Source organism: Brassica oleracea, chromosome C6 (assembly GCF_000695525.1).
Source record: "Brassica oleracea var. oleracea cultivar TO1000 chromosome C6, BOL, whole genome shotgun sequence".
NCBI classification, from domain to species: Eukaryota; Viridiplantae; Streptophyta; class Magnoliopsida; order Brassicales; family Brassicaceae; genus Brassica; species Brassica oleracea.
Genome location: NC_027753.1, coordinates 34,919,746 through 34,943,289, shown reverse-complemented (window position 1 = coordinate 34,943,289; position 23,544 = coordinate 34,919,746). Strand labels below are relative to the sequence as shown.

General features: G+C 35.3%; 3 protein-coding genes and 1 pseudogene across 4 annotated transcripts; 3 read left to right on the top strand and 1 right to left on the bottom strand.

Moving 5' to 3' along the window:
* The first annotated feature begins 7,314 nt into the window (after positions 1 to 7,314).
* On the top strand, positions 7,315 to 13,231 carry LOC106296260 (beta carbonic anhydrase 4-like). Of its 2 annotated transcripts, XM_013732355.1 has the most exons (10): positions 7,315 to 7,487; positions 8,065 to 8,149; positions 10,309 to 10,373; positions 10,644 to 10,784; positions 11,420 to 11,468; positions 11,701 to 11,817; positions 11,907 to 11,960; positions 12,382 to 12,470; positions 12,677 to 12,782; positions 12,870 to 13,231. In XM_013732355.1, the coding sequence occupies exons 2-10, from the start codon at positions 8,096 to 8,098 to the stop codon at positions 13,035 to 13,037; spliced, it is 843 nt and encodes a 280-aa protein (XP_013587809.1). In that variant the 5' UTR covers positions 7,315 to 7,487; positions 8,065 to 8,095; the 3' UTR covers positions 13,038 to 13,231. The 2 variants fall into 2 exon arrangements, with proteins under 2 accessions (XP_013587809.1, XP_013587811.1); XM_013732357.1 differs by lacking the exons at positions 7,315 to 7,487; positions 8,065 to 8,149 and adding an exon at positions 10,001 to 10,212.
* A 244-nt stretch (positions 13,232 to 13,475) lies between these two features.
* On the top strand, positions 13,476 to 14,640 carry LOC106298089 (annotated as a pseudogene).
* Positions 14,641 to 15,812: 1,172 nt separating this feature from the next.
* LOC106298088 (glutathione S-transferase T2-like) lies at positions 15,813 to 16,725 on the bottom strand. Its single transcript, XM_013734184.1, has 2 exons — positions 16,259 to 16,725; positions 15,813 to 16,161 (listed from the first exon to the last, which is right to left on the bottom strand). Exons 1-2 carry the CDS (start codon positions 16,723 to 16,725, stop codon positions 15,813 to 15,815), a joined length of 816 nt encoding a protein of 271 aa, XP_013589638.1.
* A 1,622-nt stretch (positions 16,726 to 18,347) lies between these two features.
* LOC106298087 lies at positions 18,348 to 18,989 on the top strand. Its single transcript, XM_013734183.1, has 3 exons — positions 18,348 to 18,611; positions 18,694 to 18,766; positions 18,919 to 18,989. The coding sequence occupies exons 1-3, from the start codon at positions 18,348 to 18,350 to the stop codon at positions 18,987 to 18,989; spliced, it is 408 nt and encodes a 135-aa protein (XP_013589637.1).
* Positions 18,990 to 23,544: the final 4,555 nt, after the last annotated feature.

The following is a 23,544-nucleotide window of genomic DNA, read 5'->3' as shown; positions in this document are numbered from 1 at the left end:
TAAAGAGCCGGGGTATAAGCATCTTAGAACTTTTGGGTCTGTTGTGTACATTCATACTGATCAAGGAAAGTTGAAACCAAGAGCTTTGAAAGGCGTCTTTATTGGTTACCCACCAGGGGTTAAGGGATACAAGGTGTGGTTGATTGAACAGAAGCAGTGTGTGATAAGCAGAAATGTGCAGTTTCAAGAGCAAACCATGTTTAAGGACATTGACAAACCTGTCATTCAGGCAGTGGATCAACCTGTAGAGCAAGCTAGCACTAAGGTTGAATTGGTTCTTGATAAAGGAAAAGGAAAATTAGTTTCTGATGTTGCTATTAAGAGTGACGAGATTGGAAGTTCAACTGGTGGTGGAGCAGGTGGAGAAAAGGATAAACCGGAGGAGTTGGGTTCTGATTCTGAAACTGATAAGGATGAAGGAACCAGTGTAGAGGAAGCAGGTACAGATTTGGTTGGTTATCAACTGGCTAGAGACAGAAAGAGAAGGGTGATTATACCTCATGCTCGATATAAGACTGCTCCTCCACCAGATCACCTAACAGAAGACTCTGAACTGATGAGGATGAAGGAACCAGTGTAGAGGAAGCAGGTACAGATTTGGTTGGTTATCAACTGGCTAGAGACAGAAAGAGAAGGGTGATTATACCTCATGCTCGATATAAGACTGCTCCTCCACCAGATCACCTAACAGAAGACTCTGAAGTGGCTTTTGCTTTAGCAGTGTTTGAAGATATTGATGTAGAAGAACCAAAAGACTATTATGAGGCAATTAGAAGTGCTAATAAGAAACAGTGGAAAGCTTTTGCGGTTGATGAAATGAATTCTTTAGAGAAGAATGAGACTTGGGATGTTGTGGATAGACCTAAAGACAGAAAGGTGATTGGGTGTCGTTGGATATTCAAGATAAAGCCTGGGGTTCCAGGTGGAGAACCTAAAAGGTATAAGGGTAGAGTGGTTGCTAAAGGCTACTCTCAGCGTGAAGGGATAGATTATCAAGAGGTGTTTTCCCCTGTAGTAAGACATATCTCTATCCGCATCATGTTGTCTCTAGTGGTGCATGAAGATCTTGAGTTAGAGCAGGTGGATGTTAAGACAGCCTTTCTTCATGGAAGTTTAGAAGAAGAGATCTTCATGGAGCAGCCAGATGGTTTTGAACAAGGAGGAGAGGATAAGGTTTGTCTCCTGAAGAAATCGCTTTATGGTTTAAAACAGTCCCCACGACAGTGGAACAAGCGGTTTGACAAGTTCATGAGAGATCAAGAGTTCACTAGGAGTACTCAAGATCAGTGTGTATATATAAAAGAGGTTGCTGAGAACCAGTTTGTGTATCTTCTACTATATGTAGACGACATGTTACTTGCACCTAAAGGAATGGATGAGATCACAAAGTTGAAGAAGCTGTTGAGTTCTGAGTTTGATATGAAGGACTTGGGGAGTGCAAAGAGAATTCTTGGGATGGATATTTTCCGAAACAGAGAGGCAGGCACTCTTCAGCTATCTCAATCAGAATATCTACAAAAGGTTCTGAAGAAATTTAATATGGTGGATTGCAAGAGTTCAAATACACCGGTGGGAGCTCATTTCAAGTTGTCTGCTATTGAGGATGCATCAGAGATGCTAAATCCAGAAGAGATCCCATACTCAAGTGCTGTGGGTAGTGTTATGTATGCAATGGTGGGAAGTAGACCTGACCTTGTGTATCGAGTTGGGTTAGTAAGCAGATATATGAGCAGACCTGGAGAGTTGCATTGGGAAGCTGTTAAGTGGCTGTTGCGATATATTAAAGGAGCGTCAAAGGTATGCCTCACATATACAAAAGGCAAGGAGTTTGCTATCGAAGGTTTTAGAGACTCTGACTATGCTGCGGATTTAGATCGAAGGAGGTCAATATCTGGATATGTGTTCAGAGTAGGGGGCAACACTGTGAGTTGGAGATCGTGCTTGCAACCTATAGTAGCGTTATCCACTACTGAAGCTGAATACATAGCTTTGACTGAAGCTGTAATAGAAGGTATATGGATTAGTGGGTTGCTGGAAGAGCTTGGATATAAGCAGTAGAAGTTTTCACTGTGGTGTGATTCGCAAAGCGCGATATGTTTGTCGAAGAAGAAGGTGTATCACGAGAGGACTAAACATTTTGCGTCCAAGTATCATTTTATCAGAGATTGGGTTGAGTCTGGTGAGGTTGAATTACTGAAGATTCCAAGCTCGAGAAACCCAGCTGATATGTTGACTAAGGTGATCCCGGTAACAAAGTTCAACGAGGCCTTGCGGCTGTTGAACGTCATAGAAGCTTGAAGATTACTTCTGTGATGGCCAGTGTAAGGATTCAGAGTGCAGTTGCTATGATATGATCTTGGTTGTTGACTCAAGGTGGAGTTTGTTGAGAAGTTGATTCAAAACCAAGTCTTTAACAACTGGTTTATTAAAGGTTAACCGGTTATTGGTGAATGGTTAAACCGGAGCTGTTTGAGCTGAGAGACTCTACGTCAGAAGGAGGGTTTGAGGTAGATATAAACTCAAACGAGTCTCGAGTCAAAGCAGTTGTTGTAACGTTTTTTCTTGTTGAGCTGGGTTGTTACGCCTGTTAAGCTCTGAAGATTGTAAACCAGTGATCATAGTGAATTGCCAGAATCTTCTGGCACCAGATGTAGGTTGTAGCTCATTCCGAGCTCCCGAACTGGTTAAATCGTGTGTGTACTGTGTATTATGTTTTCTTTCACTTTCTATACAAACGAGCGAGAGAGAGAGAGAGAGAGATTCGGAAGCAGACGATAACGCGATCGAGAACAAGATTCATATTCGTCGATTCGTGGAGTTGAGGATTCAACAATTTTCTCTTGGCCTCACGCAGGAAGATCCCCATCTCAGCAAAACAGATGTTCCTCTTGGGTGAAAATCATGGTGAACCTATGAAGGAGGACACAACAGCCCCCCCCCCCCCCCCCCCCCCCCTCAGTCAGTTCGACTCTGGTATCACTTATATTCTTCTAATCCAAGCTCACACTGTTGCTGGTGTTGATGTCTGCAAATGCATTACTCCGGATGTGATAGTCATTGAAGTGGAAAGAATTGCGGTGATGATCTAAGAAGCTAATAATGGACCCCTCCGATGTGTGGGTTCTCTTTTGTTTATGTACTACTGCCATCCCTTATTAACACCCATGAATCCTTGTTATAATCTTTTGTGTTAAAGACTCGTAGTTGTTAACTTTCTATTCTAATCCTTTATCGGTTCCTTTTAGCCGGCTACATAAACAGCCTTGACATATTATGTTTCTTTTTAGCCGGTTACATAATCAGCCATGTCCCATTTGAAAATCAGTTTGCAATCACCCAAACCAGTATTAAAAAAAAAAAAAAAGAGAGACAACTACACATTATGTTCTTAAACCAAAACACTTGTGGGTGTCATTGCTTCGAATTTTGCTCAAATTCGAAAATGTTATTGTACGAAAGTCAAGTGAAGTTATTGTGTTTATCGAAGACTAAGTATGGCCAATCTTTCGTGAAACCATTGCGACATTATTACTTGTCCACCATCTGCAACATATTTAACGTGCTAAGTTTTTTTCTTACGTAGATTTGTAACTTTGTATCAGGCCAAAACAATTACTTTTACATAAAACACAAAAGAAAAACTTTATGTTGGCCCAACTACGTTTTTAAAGAAAATAATAATTGGTCCAACTGAATTTCTGGTTTATTGGGCTTAAACACATCATATAGTATCCACTCAGGAAACGTAGTCGTTGTGGTCTTTCGTTGCTTTTATGTGACGACCCTAGGTGGAGGATTTCTCAAGCAATATTCATTCATTTGCTTTTAGCAATCTAACAATAATGATATCCTGTATAAAAAAAAAGAATAGCCGGTTATCCTGACCATTATCTTTTTACTGTATGCAAATACTAATAGTCTGTATTTTCCAAAAAAATATATATATCAAATGAATGAGTTATGTGTAGCAAACTAACACGAATGTAAATTTGGCTAAACTAACTGTTAGCTAGATAAAATACAAACATGCATGATGGGGTCATTCTAAACCAACCTCGATTCCCACTGCCGTGACTTCCATCCACCATCTCATCATCGTCGCCGTCGAGTTCTATTATCTCTCCAACAGCCAACAGGGAGAGTAGCACGATTCTGGTTTGCAGGAAAGTTGAATGCATGAGAAGAACATTCTAACGATTTTAGCAAAAAAAAAACATTCTAACGATCGAATTCCCTCATTAAATACTGTTGCTATTAATCACCTTTATCACTTGTCTGTAGTTTGTCTGAGTGCTTAAGGAGATAGCTCACCGGTTCTGTTTTTTTTTACAGAAAAACCCGACATAAACTTTCTGTTTCTCTCCCCATACAAACTTTTTGCATGCTGCAGAAATCTTTTGTCCGGATACTCTTTTCCATGCAGCCGCTCTGTCAGAATTTCCCACCTTCTCATTCGTCAATTTTTCATAGACAACGTAATAAGTAGAGAGGAGGATTTAGTCCAGAAAAAAAATAGAGAGGAGATAATTACTAACCCCTCCCCCATTATAATCTTTTGGAAGTCGGCCTATTTTAATTTTTCCGTTTAAATCAACTGAAGGACTGTTTGGTAATTTGCTTTGTTCCACTTGCAACGTAAACCCCACACAAAATGTTTCATGGGCAGTTTCCTAATTACTAAGTTCTAATAGGATTTTGGACTAATTGACTCTTACGAGAAATAAGCAACTTGCACACCATAGTAAATTATTCAGCCAGTTACCCCATATATATTTTTGATAGCTTAATTTTCATTTTCTATTCTTCAAACCCATTCGTCATATTGCATTCTGTTTACCGACAATCTTAATTATAAGATATCTTCCAAGTACATCCAAATCCATCCATTCACTTGATAGTTGATACTTGATAGTGACAAGTAAAACCAAGTACAACCAAATCCAATCTTTAACCTTTTGACAATAACACACCAATTTGAAAATATTATTGTTTTATGGGGGCCCATATAAAAACTATAGCTTTAAAAGCTTATATGATATATAAATAGAGATGCCCATGCAAAATACTCAGGCCGAAAATAAGCATCTTCAATCTTAGAGGCAAAGGCTTCTGATTGGATAAATTGAACCATTAAACCCGGTAAGTATCTACTTTGTAGTGTCACTAGTTTTTCCCTGGTATTGGTTTTGGTAAATGGATGAGGGGTCCAAGCCCTCCAGAAGCAAAGGCTCTAGCCCATCAAATTAAAACATCGGGATACATAATTATGTAATCTTTAATGAAGAGTCTAATTTTTATATTCAGTGCAAGAAACTGCTACCGACTCTCAGCTTTGGATCAACCTGCTTCTCTCGACCAACAACTAGAGTGTCTTTAAGCTAGTTTATTCCAAATGTAACGTTAAAATCTCTTGCTAGGGAAGCGATGATAAAACATATACTTTTGCTTATCAAGTTCGAAATATTGTATCCTGGGGACTTGGGTATTGATATGTGTAGTTTTCTGACAAAAAAGACGAAGGAGAGTAAGGGTGGATATCTTTAGGTCGTTAGGTGAAACTTGTCTAGGTTAAGTTTTTGTTATTTTCACTTTCCGCCAATGTACGAATAGGATAGCACACTGTTTTGATCCAAACGATATATTTTTTATAAAAATTATTGATTACTAACTTTAGGTGTATATATTTGAAAATTTTATCAAAAAAAACTTTAGGTAATATTAAATGGGCTTTTCTTTATGGAGATTATTTACATATTTTAAATGAATGATATGAAGAATAAAATAAGTATGCAAGCATAAAATTAGGGGAAAATCTTATGAGATTATCTTCTATAACTAGTTTCACACCTTTTACAATAAATAAAAAGGTTTTTAGTAATTAAACCCATACTAAAGATGGATCGTAAAAAAAACTCTCAACTAAAAATCCAATAAACCCTAACTTTAATTCCGTTAACATATGTTACCCTTCGTCTAAAAAACCGTGACGGAGGGTGATATATGTTAACTGTTTATAAGTTGAGGGTTTATAATGTTGAAAACTTTGTTACGATTCAAAAATAGTTGAAGGATTTTATCACTAAAACTAATTTATAAATTTTAATACATTAATCTATTATAAAATTAATTTATACATCTTAAATTAATAAATTTCAACACTACTTACAACTTATTATAACTTCAAAATATTAAATTATTTGATATTTGGCAATAGTGATATAAAAAAATTTGTGTTTATATCGTCATTGTCAAATATCAAATAATTTAAAGTTTCTAAGTTATATTAAGTCTTAAGTAGTGTCGAGGATAATTCATCCATGAAGTCAATCTTTCTATTTAGAGTATATTTAGAATAGGACGCACTTTTTCATATTTTCATGATTTTCGTCATCCGGCTCATACTTTCCTATTTTCCTATATTGTTCTTGATTTACTGTATTAATTTATGTTTCAAATATATTACTGATCAAAAAAATAAAAATATAACGTATTTATTCAGAAATAAATGAGAATAAAAATAATCATGCATTATTTTGGAGAGGAGGGGGGAAATAATAGCCGGATGACATAAAAATAGGAAAAAGTGTGTCCAACTCTAAATAGAAAGATTGATTTCATGGATGGATTATCCTCGACACTACTTAAGACTTAATATAACTTAGAAACTTTAAATTATTTGATATTTGACAATGACGATATAAACACAAATTTTTTTATATCACTATTGCCAAATATCAAATAATTTAATATTTTGAAGTTATAATAAGTTGTAAGTAGTGTTGAAATTTATTAATTTAAGATGTATAAATTAATTTTATAATAGATTAATGTATTAAAATTTATAAATTAGTTTTAGTGATAAAATCCTTCAACTATTTTTGAATCGTAACAAAGTTTTCAACATTATAAACCCTCAACTTATAAACAGTTAACATATATCACCCTCCGTCACGGTTTTTTAGACGAAGGGTAACATATGTTAACGGAATTAAAGTTAGGGTTTATTGGATTTTTAGTTGAGAGTTTTTTTTACGATCCATCTTTAGTATGGGTTTAATTACTAAAAACCTTTTTATTTCCTAAATAAAAATATCAATGTGTACGTATGCAGATCATATACTTTGTTGTGATTTTTTACTAGATAAAACATACGAAATAAATATTAAAAAAAAAAGCAAAGTAAAAGAAAGAAGAAGTCCTGATTCACTCAGCTTTCGCTTTCTCTATCCCGTTACGGAGCGCCCCCACATTGCTCGAATGGTCGTCATAATTCCTTAGAACATCGAAAATCCAAACCCCATCTATCTATATGGCCATATATCCAATAAATAAATATATAAACAACAGCGTTTTGGAGAGATTTTTTATTCAATTCCCGAAAAAATTCTGCATTTATCGTCTTCACCCGTAGAGGTTTTCGAGGAGCTATCAATTGTCCAACAAGGAGCATTACCAAGTCCTTATTTATCCACAAACCCTTGCCTAAGGTAATTTCATTTCTCACGTTTATCTTTCTTTTGTTTAAATGTATAAGCGAGTGATTACCAATTCCACATGAACTTTGTTTCTTCAGATTTATGTTTGAAAAACTCAAAACAAATCTCTGGAGTCTAGATGATTTTTGTTGGGGGTTAAGATATCTCAAAAGCTGGGCATTTGTTTTCCTAAATTATATTATAACTTAAATTATACTTGAATAGTTTTATAATCACTCATGGAAATAAAAATTGTAATACAAACGACTTAGGGACCCTTTGGTCCTATTGAAAAGCCAGCTTGAGTTTCTTTAGCATTTTGCAAGTTGTATGTATATACATTTTATATATGTGAAACAAAAGAGTCCAGAACCATTCCAGTTATGGATCATTTATCTGTTTAAATATTCGAGCTTCGGCCATCTCATAATTTCAATCCAAATACTATAACATTATTACTAACCTGTTATGATTTTTTTTTAAAATGAATGCCGACGTGAGGAATCAATAATGTAGATCAATAATAGAACGAGACGTTATCTCTAATTTATTAAAAATAAAATAATTGAATTAATATGAATTTGGACAGATTGCTCGGAGAAGTAGAAAGAGATTACTTAATGGCTCCCACATTCGGCAAATGTTTCACGTTCTGCTGCGCTAAGACCTCTCCTGTAAGTCCGACCTACACATTTTCAAGTAAAACAAAAAATGAACATTGTATTTATCTTTATGAAAGAAACTAATTTATAATTAGGCTCCAGTGCTATCTTAAAAGTTCCTTTTATGATTTATCTATGCTATGCAACGTCGATTTTCAGAAATTAAAAAAAGAGCTAAGCTTTTTAATTTAACAAGGGTCTAGCAAGTTGCAACTCTTGAAGTATTTTTTTTTCTATAGCTAGTTTGATAGCGATGGTATTAGTTTTTACTTTACTATTGTACACCCATACATAGGGACGAAATCAACCTCGAAATAACAATAACAATGCAAAAGGCTGACGCGTAATACCAGCTGGTGAGTGCGGTCAAACCATTAATAACATGACGCGTGTTATTGGCCTATAAACTTGCCTTCGTTTATCCTGGCCACAGCCCAATCGGAAAAGACCATTTACTTGTTTTCCATGCGTCAACTTGAAATCGAAAAAGACCATTTACTTAATGTTATAATGTCATCTTCTTTTTTTTTTTTTATCAAAGTTATAAATGTCATCTCTATCTTGACCAGGGGTGGACACTTTACCCGATATCCGAAGTGGCACCCGAACCCGATCCGAAAAACCCGAACCGAAATCCGAACCGAATTAGGAGAATATCCGAATGGATATTGAATTAGGAGGGATTGGATATCCGAACCCGAACGGGTAATATCCGAATCCGAATGGATATCCGAAAATAACCGAACATATGTATAATTAACATTATATTTATAGTTTACATCTCTCATTTTATATAAAATATTTATATCGATATTACACATATTTTAAGTTCATATGATATACATACAATTACGGAGATAATGATCTGCTACTCACTTAAAATGCATGTCAAAATTTTTATTTCAAGAATTAACAAAAAGTTACATCCAAAATTTTAAAACAATAACCAAATTAATATCTTTTTAGTTTCAATATGTTATGTCCAAATCTATTAACCATTCAATCTATTAAAAATAAAAAATTAGTAAGTGAAAGTTATATTTTTAAATACAAGAAATTTGATAAATGAAAATTTAATTTTGTTTTTTTCAAAATCTAAATATCCGAACCCGATCCGAAATAACCGAACCCGGACTAAAAATATCCGAACCCGACCCGAAGTACAGAAATACCCGAACGGGTTCTACACCTCTATACCGAAATACCCGAAAATCCGAAATACCCTACCCGAACCCGAACGGATATCCGAACGCCCACCCCTAATCTTGACAATTGGTTATTGATGAGGATATCCTGCGGTAGTGTTGTGATGTGCATGCTAAGACTGGACTGACTCATCCTTTTCTATCAACTTTTATGTTAATTCATGCTTTTGCGTGACAACTTCTGATTGGTATTTGTACCAAACAACAATGATGAATTTATTTTCTTGTTTGCGACCAATAAATAATAATGGTATAGTTATTTTCTCGAGTCTTGGGTAGGAGGAGTTTTTTTTACCTAACACAAAAAACTTACCACAAATGGAAACGGAACATGAGGTGGATAAAATTTGGAAAGAAGTTTGATTTTACTTTCTTCTGTTTTGAAAAGAAAGAAGAATAATGGGGTGTTTAAAAAAGAATAATGGACTTGTTGTGGAATATTCTTATTATAGCTACAGAGAATACATATCATCTGTAAACTGAAATGAATAAGAATATAGAGCCATAAGTACGGCATGTTCATTGTTTAGTTATCACCACCTATATTATTCATGGATCACCAATTCGCCCCTATACTTTTCATGTATTTACTATTAAGTCACTGTACCTATAAGATATATTTTTAAAAAATTATCAATCTTCCCATTTTTGTGGAGGTTTATCTTTTTCTTCCGTGTAAAGAAAACACGTTGGGTACCAACAAAAAAAGAAGAGAAAAATGCAAGAATTAACCAAAGAGGCCATAGAGTTCCCAGTAGTCTATAAATACCTATTCTCATAACAGAGACAGTCACAGAGCATTAAGTGATATCACATTCCTCCATAAGCATTTTTATAAAATCATAATCCTGTCTGCTTTTGAACCCTAAGGTCTCTGTCTTTCCTCAGATCCCAAATTTCTTAATCATCGTACTCTTTTTTCTGGAATTTGACCTGATCATCTTACTTTTTTAAAAAAAAAATCAGGAAGGAGACGAAATGGCCACGGACGCGTACGAAGCCGCCATCAAAGGACTTAAGGATCTTCTCAGGTACGACAACATTCTCTCTGCTTCAAAAGGACAATCATTACATAAAAGTGTCGGCATACATATTCACCTTCAACGATCAAAACTTTTGTTTTTTTTTTGTTTTACTTTGGTTCACGAATCATCATCATTTCTTGATTTCTGCGTTATACTATTTCGCATGAACTGACATTTAGGATTGATCCTAGCCGTCAATCTCTGGGGGATTAAAGTAAAATTCCACGTATTACTCGTTTTTATCTAATAAGTATTCTTATGGATGTTGTTGGTCAGTAAGAAGACAGATCTAGGGAACGTGGCCGCTGAGAAGATCAAAGAGTTGACTCAGGAGCTTAAGGAGCTTGATTCCAGCAACTCTGACGCCGTTGAACGTATCAAATCCGGTTTCACCCATTTCAAAACTCAGAAATACTTGTGAGTTTTCCCTTATTTTTAATAATTTTACTTTCCTTTTTGAGGAAAATCATTATTAATTATTCAATTTGTTATGATCCGAATAAGAATTTCGTGAGGCTGGAATAGAATCATCACCTATTGGTCCATTTTCTATCTTTAATAAAGCACATTCCATGGGTCATTAATGATATATCTACGTTATTCTTTTCGTATTCCCCTTATTATTATACTAGTTTTATGTCATATGATAGTGCTAAAACAATTATCAAAAGGTTTTCGTAAATTTATATATATATATATATATATATATATATATATATATATATATATATATATATTTTAATTAGCTAATAATAAATTTTAAATTTTAAAACATATCATTGAATTGCTATTGAATTAAATTATTGAATATTGTTAATAGGAAAAAAATATTTATAATCAAAAATTATTTTGTTTTACCGTTTGAAAGGCTGAAAAAACTATTAATTTGAAAATATAAGTTATAATTAATTATGCTAATATTAAAAAGGGCATAAATAAGGATCCGATTAGTAAATGCAGAAACATAACAAGATGTTATAATGAAATTCTTGAATTTCAAATCGATCCTCATTTTAATGGAATATATGTGATTTTGTTTTATTTGTATCCAGGAAAGATAGTGCTCGGTTCAATGATCTCGCCAAGGGCCAGAGCCCAAAGGTTTCTCTATTCATTTACTCGTTGTTTTCTTACCCTGTTCTTATTTTGACTAAAACCTTAAAAAAAACTAGTATAAAGTTCGATTAATAACGGAGATGAAGGGAAAGGTGTGAACTGTTATGTTGACTTTATGAACACGGATAACAGTTCTAGAAACTCAATAATGGACCACTCTTTTGATATTAAACTAAAAAACAATCAAGCATTTGAAACGACGTTTAACATTATGCAGTTTCTGGTATTCGCTTGTTCTGATTCTCGAGTGTGTCCATCTCACATCTTGAATTTCCAACCTGGTGAGGCCTTTGTTGTCAGAAACATTGCAAACATGGTTCCACCTTTCGACCAGGTTCATAACAAAAAACCATCTCAAACTCAAAATTACATATCACAAAAAGTTTGTTATATATATGGTTTTTATTTGTTATATTTTCACAGAAGAGACATTCTGGCGTTGGTGCCGCCGTTGAATACGCAGTTGTACATCTCAAGGTATATTAAAAAATTATCCCCTCTTTCTAAGGATAGGCACTTGTAGCTTTAACTAAATAAGAAAACGTGCTTATCTTATATTCAGTAATACTATTATTCATCTAAAGTTTGGCTCTTTTGATTGTGCCCATTATTTTAAGTCGTCGTTTCTAAAGCGTAGTGATGCATTATTCACATGGCCCTTACTAAAATTTGATGTCTAGTCACATTACTGTGGCATTTTGTCCTCTTTGCATCCACCTAACTTGTTCCTCCCTTTTTATTTATGCCACTAGGAATTGCATTCAACAATTATCATTTTTATTAAATAAAGAAAGCTGGATATTTTTTGGATAATGTAGATATGGGTTTAAGGCATCATAGAGTTGCAACCACTTTTTATTCACAGTCAACTGTTTATAATATAGTCCTTTTCTGGTAGGTGGAGAACATTGTGGTGATAGGCCATAGCTGTTGCGGTGGGATTAAGGGTCTCATGTCCATTGAAGATGATGCTGCACCAACTCAGAGGTAATCAAATGTTAATAAGTTTTGTAACTACATGATTTGACATGAGTTCTTAATCAATATATTCGGCAATATTATTTAATAGTAGTATATATATTCTTGTCTATTGTGTGATTTTCTTGTGGAAAAAAAGTATGTAGATGATCAACTGATACATAGTTTCTCTTGGGAATGTTCACTAACGATGGAAAACCCTCTAAAATTGGCAGTGACTTCATAGAAAATTGGGTGAAGATTGGTGCATCAGCAAGGAACAAGATCAAGGAGGAACATCAAGACCTAGACTACGATGAACAATGTAACAAGTGTGAGAAGGTAAAAAACAAATTTAAAAGGACACAATAACACAAACAACACTCAATGCTCTGTTATTTCTGCTTAACACATCTCTGTCTCTTGTAGGAAGCTGTGAATGTGTCTCTTGGAAACCTGCTTTCATACCCATTTGTGAGAGCTGCAGTAGTGAAGAACACACTTGCAATAAGGGGAGCTCACTACAATTTCGTCAAAGGCACATTTGATCTCTGGGAGCTCGATTTTAAGACCACCCCTGCTTATGCCTTCTCTTGAATATAACTCTTGTGAGATTTGGTTTTCTCTCACAAAAGCTTTGACTGCATCCTTTCTTTCTCCTGTTGATTCTGATCTCAACTTCCTTTTGATTGGTTTCTTATTTTCAAACTTGCAACTTTGCTACTTCTGTTTCAAAGAGCTGTAAACAATAATACTCTGAACAACCTTTCAATCTTATTTATTTTATCTAAGTGACGTGCGGAAAAAGAAAGACCCACTGGTTAGTCTAATTCGAACCAAGATTTTGAACTCTATAAATGACATTCATCAAATATTTATCAGATAAAGTAGTAAACTAGATTTAAAAAAAAAAAGGAAATTGCGTTTTTATTAGTTATCCTAATTAGTTCTGGAAAAGTATATATTTTTTTTCTTATAAGAATAAATAGTAGTCCTAAGAAAAAAAAACCTAGTTTCTGTCGTGGTAATCAAGCAATGGAAGGAAGATTAGGTTATAAACGGAGGAAGGTTTCTCCGTCTTTGTCTGGCTTATGGTCGTTGCCAGATGATGTAACTTTGACCATCCTATCACAGGTCTCGAGATTTGACCGCGGGGCCTTGGCTACAGCCTCCAAGAGCTTCCTCTCTGTAGTAGCTTCCCCTGAGCTCAACGGCTTGAGATCCACAGACTCATGCTTCTACGTATGCATGCGCTTACCCCAAGCTGGTTCATACTCAACGCCACGCAGCGTAAGCTGTCCCCAATCCCGTCTAACGACGCTTATCAGGCTCCGGATTCATCATCCTCTTTCGTTGTGGTGGGTAACGGCATCTACGTGATAGGCGGTCTCTTTAACGGAGACCGCAGATCTGACGTCTGGTTCCTGGACTGTTTGTCTCACACGTGGAGCCGCGTTGAGTCTATGAATATGGCTCGTGCTTCCGCGTCAGCAAGTCTAATAGACGGGAAGATATACGTGATTGGAGGGTGCACTGATCCGTCAAAGTGGTCAGAGGTTTTCGACGTAAAGACCCAAACATGGGGTGACTGGAAAGTCTCCAGGATGGTACACAACATCCACAGAAGCGTGGCGATGGAGGAGGAGGAGAAGAAGGTTTTCATTGTAGATGTGAAACATGATGGCCTTTACTTGTCGCCAAGTAAACCTATAGTTTGGAGCAATGGGCCAAGGGAAGATTCTAAAGCGGGAAACAGACACGACTGGTGTTACATATAGGGAAGCGTTTATACTGTCGTAGTGATGGCGGGAGGATACTGTGGTGTGACCCAGTCCCAGGTGAGCTTGATTGGAAAGAAGTCAAGGGTTTGGAACAAGAGCTGCAGCGACCGTACCGAGAAGACCTTTGTAGTATTAATCCGTTGACGCTCATGCCCTGTCAGGTTAGGTATCCTGATATATGTGGGCTTAGCAGCAACTCTGCTGGGAATATTGTCATCGTCTGGAACGTTCCTGAGAGTATTGAGCTTTGGTCTGCTGAGATTTCCATTGGGAAAGGCCAGGGACTCGCGGAGGTTTGGGGGAAGGTTGAATGGTCAGGTCCTGTCTTGAAACTTGAGCCTCACTCAAGCGTTGAGGTTTTATTTTCTGCTTGTCTGAAATTTATGTTGCACTCTAATTATTACATTAACTTGTTCTAGGTGTTTTGACTATCCTTTTTTATTCTTTCTGTTCCGTTGACTGATTAGATTTTTTAAGTTTGTTCCTGTCTTTAATTTCTCAGCAGTACAGCAAGCCTGGTTTCTTGGAAAATGAGCAAGTAAGAGCACCATTAATGTTTAGACCATCATTATCGCTAGGTTTTTAGGTGGGTTCTTAATTTAATTAGAATTAAAAATAAATGGAAAATACAAATTATTTTAAGCAATGTATCTTAAACAAGCTACATAAGAGCATAATTATCCCTGAAACTTTTTCTCATGTCCCCAAATTTTTTTATTAATATTTGTGAATGGAGACTTATTGTGGGACTTTGGTAAATTGTTGGATTATTGGTAGGACTTTAGGTTGGTTCTTAAGTTATTTTTTTTATATAAATAAATAAAATTATAAAATATAAGTTAACTTGATCTCTTATTTCCTAACTCACAGACAAGGTTCTCAAGCCTAACCAATTTCTGCTCAGTCTCAAAGTCACTAAACAAGGTTAGATTGTCTACCTTTTCACTGAGTTGAAGAACGTGTCTATCCCTTGCCCTCATCTCCTCCATCACGGCGACGTCTCACCACTTCCATACTTGGCATTCTCCATCGTCAGCTTGGTCACAAGTGTAGTAAAGTCTTCCCCCATTGTTAAGAGTCTTCGCCATTGCTAGTTTTGGTACGCCACCACAGTAGCATATCTGCGGGAAGCCGAACTCAACTTCTGGTTGAGGTGGGTATTGAGGTGGGTATTGAGGTGGCTCACTACGGTTGAGCTCTTCTTGTTTCCTACGGTTGAGTTCTTCTTGCTCCCGACGGCTGAGCTCTTCTTGGTCCTGACGGATGAGCTCTTCAGTAGAGCTGTAGCCACACTCTGAAGAATCCACATAATAATCCTATGACATAGATGGCTGGGTGTAGCTATAGCATCCCATTATAAAGTTTCCTGAAATAGACACAAGAAAATAAAAATGTTAACAGCGAACAAAGAGAAGAAAAATTAAATGTTAACAGCGTACAATAACTAAAAACAATGCATAACTTAAAACAACAAACAACTTTCATTCATAGTTAACAGCATACAACGTACACACATAGAGCTTACATAAACATTTAAACTTATTTCTAACAGAGAAACATGGAAAAGGTTGAAATAAAGAAATATGGAGACTTAGATCAAAGCCAGCAGCTTATTCTTAGTTGCTTCTTCAGGCTCAGTAAGAGGATCTTTCTTGGCTAGAAGTGTGTCAAGAATCGCAAGCTTTGTTAGTCTCTCCTTGATCAAGAGATCCTCCTTCCTCATCAAGAGATCCTCCTTCTTCATCTCCCAAACGGTCTGACACTCCGACAGAGACCTCAATGGTGCGGAATTCTTCTTTTTAGCCTTCGCCGCCTTGATTCCTTCAGGACGGACCTCAGGATCACCAACGGAGCTGCTTGAAGCTTGAGAACATGTCTCTTTTCGCTTTGAATTCCCAGCAGGCTTAGGAGTGTTAAGGCTGAGCCATTTCTGCTCATAACTCAACACACACCAAGCATGGTCAAGAGTGAATTTTTTCCCGTGATCCGCAAAGTAGATGTCTTTGGCTAGCTTGAGCAGATCATTGTCATTCTGACCAGAACTCAGAACTCTTCTGTCTCTCAGTTGCAGCGTATGCAGCACAGAATTTGTTCGTGTAGTCATTGATCTTGTGCCACCTCTGCTTACAGTTGAGATGCTCACGATTATCACCACTAGCTTTAGCATGAGGACTTGACGCATAGAACTCACCAACTCGTTTCCAGAATGTCCCTTTATTTTGATCAACGCCAACAACAGCATCCTTAGATGTGTTTAGCCATCCACTTATTAACACCTCGTCATCGGCTGGAGTCCAGTTCCTTCGCTCCCTAGAGGAAACAGGTGGGTTTTCGGGTGCAACTGGAGGATTTGGTGGCTGTTCACTAAAAGCAGGGATGTCTGATGCTCCAAAGTGATGAGGAGAACCATAAATTTCATAAGGAAAGGTCTGGCTGTTAAGAAAGCCGACGAAACTAGAACAAGGAGACTGACTATAAGGATTCAATGGATCCCTTGAATCCATTACGATTAAAACAGATAGAAGAGAGGATGAGAGGATGAGAGAAAGAGATGTGTGTAAAACAAAGGTGAGAAGTTGTGTGATGAAATAGGTGAGAAAGAGTTGTGAGAAGTTTGGAATAATAAGTTACCTTCTTAAAGTCCTAACCATAAACTACCGGGGTCTAATCAAACTTATTACAGTCACAACAACAAAAGAGAACAAAGCAGAAACAACGAAACTATAAAAAAGTTATTCCTAACTCGTTCCCATTAACTCATCAAACAACAACAAAGGTTTATGTGACCAAACTAATAACATCTCTTCACGAAAACGAGCTTATTATAGTTGAACCAAACTTAAATGTCCACACAGACAGTACACAACTATGAAAAATTAAACTTAAAAGCTACTTACCTAAACAATAAAGAAGACAGTAGTAAACAAGTCTATGTAAACTACTTCAATGTCAACAGAGGCAATTGTAAACTATGTCAACAAGAAGGCAATACGCTATCTTAAATGTCACAAACTACTTCAAGTCACAAAGAAGACAGTAGTAATTCTCTCTATGTAAACTACCACTCTATCACCTTCTTACGTCAGAAATATACAAGTAATTATAACAACATATCAAGTCTTTCTTACTACTAATCAACTATACGAAACCCATATCAAGTGATTATCAAGTAGTCAATTCAATGAGAACTAGTAATCAAAATTCAGTTCGTAACCATTGGTTCTGTTCTTAATTCCCTAACCAAAAACAACTAACCCTAATCAAGAGATTTGGACAAACCTGGATTCGTTTCGAGGAGAGATCGGCGTGGAGTGATCGGGAGAAATTGGTGTGGAGTGATCGAGGAGAGATCGGTGTGGAGTGATCGAGGAGAGATCGGTGTGGAGTGATCGGGAGAAATCGGTGTAGAGTGATTGAGGAGAGATCGGTGTGGAGAGATCGGTGTGGAGTGATCGGTGAAGATGAGAAACGGCGCCGGAACTCTTATTTCCCCTATAAACAAACATGCAGAAACGAATCAAACACAAATACTCAGATGAATTTCTGATAATATGAACACAAACCCAAATAAATAATCTCGTATATTAAACTCGAAAATCACGAAATTAAGGTACGGGAAGGAACACGAACCTTCTGGGTGTTCGATTCGACGGATTTCGTACTCGATTATACGAGAAAACGGTGTGGATTGCGACGATCTCTTTCGCCACCGATATCGCCTGTGGAGAGAGAGAGAAGAAGGAGACGAAGTGAAATGAATTCAGACAAAACTCGACTCTCTCTCTCCCCTTCGGTTTGCCTCTCCCTTGCTGCCACGTAGCCCAAGGACTTCGTTAAAAACTTCTAATTCTGAAAACGTTTCCGCTATTTTTTGGTATTTTTCATTTTCTTTTTGGCTTATATTGGTTGGGGACTTTTGCTAAGATGTCCCGATAATTATGCTCTAAGAAACGCCTCTTATTGTATAGGTGTCACCTCTCTGCCCTTTCATCTCTTTCACAACTCTCTTCTCTCTTTTTTTTTCCAATTCCCGTCGGTTGAAATCAAACAAAAAAAGAAGAAAAAGGTTGAAGAAGAATCAATCAATCGTCGTATTCGTCTCGATTATACCTAACCCCCCCCCCCAATGGAAATCGAGGTCCCGAGCTCGACTCATGATACCGTCGATTTGGATAGTATTAGTGTCAGGCGGAAGACGTTGCAGAATCTGCTCGATGATTGCCATAGAGCTCCCGAGCTGCATAATCTCGCCGATACTGCTCCCAGTGGAGATATAACCGAAAGAGGTGGTTCCGGAAAGGATTACAGCAACCCCGTTGGCTCATCGGAGTCTCCTTCTTCCGATTTAGGAGATCCTGAAGCCGATGAGGATTTTAGCAGTCGTCACTCTGTTTTTTTTTCTTCTGGTTTCTGCAAGTCCGATCGAGACATACGTTTACTAATTACCGAGTTTGCTTGTTTCCTGGTTACAGGGGACATGTTTCAAACAGAGCTTGAACTTGCCTAACCTGAAGCTATGGATCACTGGATCACTTCTAAACCAAGGTTTTGAATTCGTCAAATCATTCACTTGATTTTGTAAGAGTATAATGCGATGTTTCAATCTGATGTCACATCTTGCTTGTCTTCCTTTCTGTATGTTTTATAACTACCAGGGGTCTAAAGTTAATTTTATGGATGTTGTTTATGCTTTGAAGAGGCAAAGTCGCACTCTCTATGGCGTCAGACGAGGCTGCTTCTTGACCTTGACGCTGCTCCTAGCTTGTAGAGGCAAGGTCGCACTGTAATCACATTGCTTGTATTGAAAACTTGAATCATAGTCTATTCTTCTGCAAAAGCCTTTAGAGGAAGCAAAAAGGACAGAAGCATTGCAGAATGACGATGCCTGGGTTGGGTCATTTCTGAGCTTCATGAGTGATTGATAGCTCGTGGTGGTTTAGAAATGTTGATGTCACTGGGATCACTCGTAGGAAAGGTTTTCAGGTGAAAACTGATTTTAAAACTATGATCTTTTCTTTGTCTTAGATAGAACATAAGTGTTAGAATAGTCAAGTAACAATGTGCTTTAGTGTCCAGAGTTAATGGATGTGTTGTTGATGAAAAAAATGCATAGAATGAAAAAAATTAAGAACCCCAAAATAGGAGATTACCATTGGAGACCCAAAGTTAAAGCATCACTTAACTAAGTTTCTTAATTAGTTTTAATTACTAAAATAATGAATAAGAAACTCAAATGGGGTTATGGGTTAATCATGCTCTTCCCTTTTCATGAGTATCTAGCATATATAATAATACTAGTATTATTTAACTTTATAATTAAAATTTAAACTAAAAGGAAAATAAACTAATAGAAAAGAGACACGTTTGGTAAAAAGTCTCTTTAAGGGCAGAGAAAATTTCTTCCAGCAGGTACGTACTTCATTCAATGTCACTCTTTTTTTTATTTTTTTCATTTAATTTCAATATTAAAGCGGTGAAAGACGAGGTGAGAGCTTGCCACTGCTGATGGCCTAAGACTTATGTCACTTTGCTTCAAATATGTTATCGGTTTCTGATCCTAGATTTCTGATTTTATTTGTCTAAATATGTGACAGTGCCTTTTGCTTGTCCACCATGATTAACCCCGGTCTCTTAGCCGGGGTTCTTAACTCATGATTTGACTTTTTGTTTTACACTTTTTGGCTAAGAAACAGCTCTTATATTTCTTACCCGAAACTAAGAACCTCAGTTAAAAGAATAGGTTTATTCATGGTCTTAAGAACCTCGAGGCAGCTAATGTTGATGGGAAAGGAGATTTTCATTTGAATGAACATAGGTTAAAACAGTTTCTTCCTTAGAAAGCTGCGTGAGAGTAAGGAAGTTTTGCGTTATTTTTTCAAATGCTCATTGGTGATGTACCATGTTCTGCTTTGACAATTGAACAGACTTTTACCCTCTTCTCACCTAGGAGACGGTGACTGCAATGTGATCATGTTTCGGCGGAATCAGACTCTTATAAATTTAAAAAAACTAGTGAATTTCATTACCCATTTAAAAAAACTTGAGAAGGCCTATAAATGTAGGTCTAGTTGGGGCCCATAATTATTTTGGTATAACCTGGCCTTTTTTTGTCAAAGTATAACCTGGCCTTTATTCAGGGCTTGTTATATATTTTGGTTCTTTTCAGGGTTCTGATTGCTTTATAACTTGTACAAAATTCAAAATTTTAATCAGTATTTACTTTTCTCTCTTACCTCTTTTTCCTTCGGGACCATTAATATAAACATTTAACAGTTACTTTCAAAATAAATCGCCGACAAAGCAGAAGATAAAATTCGAATAAATTACCTTTTAAAAATGCACATATATATTCGCAATTATGCAAAGACGGACTAAAATAAAGGTGCGTGCCCGTTATTTTCCACTACTAAAAAGAACTTTTGCATGAGTTACACATTTTCTTATTATTAATACTTTGTAAAAGAAAGCATGATAACAGATGTTGGCAAGGGAATAAAGATTTGCTTGGTGGTGGTGCTAGTGTCCTACAGCGACAAAGATATAAGCCATTGGGAGAAGAGAGATCCGGTTAATTAATTAAAGCCCATACTTACATTACATAAGATCACAAGACACATAAACAATCCACATTGATGTTGTACACTTGTACTATGAATACGATGCATCGACTTGACATCATCTATTCATTTTTATATACGTACGTACATGCTTTTTTTTTTTTTTTTTTTTTTTGGTAACTTACGTACGTACATGTTTTTGCATGTATTTTTTCACATATTTGGAAGCAGCACGTTACACTAGCTATACACATGCATATCAATTACGGTAGCAACTATTTCATTATCTTTTACCTAACAATGAGAAAATTATATTATTTCACGATTTTCCTTTTTAAAAGCAACAATTGGTATTATCAGGAGACAGGAACATACTTGTAAAATTGGAGATGCAGAAAAAGAAAAGAAAAAGCTTAACTCGTAATAATTATAAGACTTTTGGACAAACCACGTTTGCGAAGGGGGCCTTCATCATCTCATGTAGTCACTCATTATACATGTTTGTTTGTAATGATGTACGAGACTTTTTTGGGTGAAAATGTAAGAGACTTTTTTGGGTGAAAATGTAAGAGACTTTTATATTTATATAGTTAGGAGAATTCGAGTTTTTTTTTTCTTTCGTTAAGGGAGTTTGAGTTGTTTTAGTTATAGTTGCTAGCAGAATTTTAATTTGAAATCTTGTTAATGACTTCTCACGAACAAACCCGAATATACGCGAGGCATAATAAAAACCTGTTAATCTTTGGACATATTACATCTCATTTCTATTTTTTTCAAAGATCAGGAACAAAATTATTTTTTCAAATAAGCCCGTTAAAGATCAGAAACATCTCCCTATATATATATTTCCGATGAAAGTAAATTTACTCCTACTTGCTACTTTCTAGTGAGATTGATTAAATAGTTGGATCGCATGTGGATATTTTAAAGTCAAGGTACTATTGTGCTTCGTAACTAATCAAGATGGTATAATACTACTTTTTTGTCAGTATTCTATTATATTTTCGACTTAAATTACAACAAACATGTTGTTAAAAAGAAAATACAGAAAAAACATTAATACGGTACTTTTTTGGGTGTAAATTAATACGATATTTCTTAACTCGTTTGTAGAATAGATTGATTCGGTAACTTTTCTTGATCTTGGTCAAGGAGGTTCAATTTATCGTAAAAGTGTTAAAAACAACCTTTTGTAACAACAGTGTTTAAAACTAACTCAGAAATAAATAATGAACTTAGAGTAATAAGATTTTATTTTCATCTTTGGTGTTCGTTCTACGAAGCAACAATGACATAAAGAACATTTCATTCGGTGTTCACGAAGTTAAAAACTATTTACATTCTGTACTTGTTGGAACGAAAATACAACATCGGAAATATGAAAAGGAAGGCCAATTCACTAATTGTCAATTGGTTTTAAGTTGTAAATCCATAAAACTTATCTTGTTATCAGAAGGGGCTCAATACCTTGACCCATTAATCCGACCCGGACAGTGATCCGATCATCACATTAGCTGATGGTCTATAGGAGGTTCAGTTCCGACGAGATCGATAGAAAATAAAATATGATTTCGAAGGGGATATGATGGATTTTGCGAGATTAATGGTTATACGCATCATTATCTCGAGGAAGGGTATTGGAGAGAAGATTTCACATCGAAAATATGAACAGGACTTGAGTAATATATAAGATACTTGGGTTAATCCACTAATTGTCAATTGGTTTTAAGTGGAAGCCCAGAAAACTTATCAGTTTTTTTTTTGTATTTCCTTCGAAATCAACACATCCAAACTTCAGTTTCCCGATATTCCAGAAACCACTGAATATCTTACACACTTCCATCACTAATGATTCGTAGAAGAGAACAAATAACATGTGTTATATACAATAGAACCTCTATAAATTAATAATGTTGAGACTTTAAAATTTTATTAATTTAAAGAGATATTAATTTACAAAAGTTTCATTTTTTAGATTTTTTCTATTTTTGAATATTTTTATTAATAAAATAAGAAAATATTTGATTTTACCGTATATAAATTATTTAAATTTTAGAAAATCAACTTTCATATTATTTTATTATCTTATTTGGTATATATTTTTATGTTTCATAGTATTGTTATGTGGTTTTCGATATAATTTTATTAAATATTATCAAAATATATTAAAATATTAAGAAAAATTGAAGTATTTTCATTGTGAATATAAAACCAACAATATAATTTTTAGTTTGTACTTATATAAAATATATATAGAGATAGATTATTAATTTATGATTTTAATGAGACTATATATTTACATGAGAGTTTTAAAAATATTATTATCTTATTATTTTATCGATTTGTGTCATATTTTACACCGGCCCAAGTTGGAACCGACAAAATTTATTAATTTATAGAGATTATTAATTTATCGAGTATTAATTTATAGATATTCTACTGTACTTATATGATTACGTAAATAAATACTCCCTGAATTTAAAATTAACAATTATTTTAAATTGATATATATTTAAAGAATAAATTCAATTAATTTTATACTATAAATACATCATTTTATGTGGTTTACAATTTTCAATAATTTTTAAAATATAGTTATTCAATATGTCAATTTTTAAGGTCACAATTACATAATTAAGTGATAAAAATAAATAAATTTTATAATTCATTTTTGAAGCAAAATTTTAATTAAATTTTTATATTTATGAAACGGACATACGGATATAGTTTTTTTTTTTTTTTTTTTTTAAATCTGGGTTTTGGGGA

Excerpts from the sequence above, each read along its gene's own strand:
- LOC106296260 (XM_013732355.1), top strand. The coding sequence starts at position 8,096 with ATGGCTCCCACATTCGGCAAATGTTTCACGTTCTGCTGCGCTAAGACC. Across the intron at positions 10,785-11,419 it reads TTCAAAACTCAGAAATACTT|GAAAGATAGTGCTCGGTTCA; the intron begins GTGAGTTTTCCC and ends ATTTGTATCCAG. Across the intron at positions 11,961-12,381 it reads ACGCAGTTGTACATCTCAAG|GTGGAGAACATTGTGGTGAT; the intron begins GTATATTAAAAA and ends CTTTTCTGGTAG.
- LOC106298088 (XM_013734184.1), bottom strand. The coding sequence starts at position 16,725 with ATGGATTCAAGGGATCCATTGAATCCTTATAGTCAGTCTCCTTGTTCT. Across the intron at positions 16,162-16,258 it reads CAGAAGAGTTCTGAGTTCTG|TTATGAGCAGAAATGGCTCA; the intron begins GTCAGAATGACA and ends GTGTGTGTTGAG.
- LOC106298087 (XM_013734183.1), top strand. The coding sequence starts at position 18,348 with ATGGAAATCGAGGTCCCGAGCTCGACTCATGATACCGTCGATTTGGAT. Across the intron at positions 18,612-18,693 it reads ATTTTAGCAGTCGTCACTCT|GGGACATGTTTCAAACAGAG; the intron begins GTTTTTTTTTCT and ends TCCTGGTTACAG. Across the intron at positions 18,767-18,918 it reads TGGATCACTTCTAAACCAAG|AGGCAAAGTCGCACTCTCTA; the intron begins GTTTTGAATTCG and ends TATGCTTTGAAG.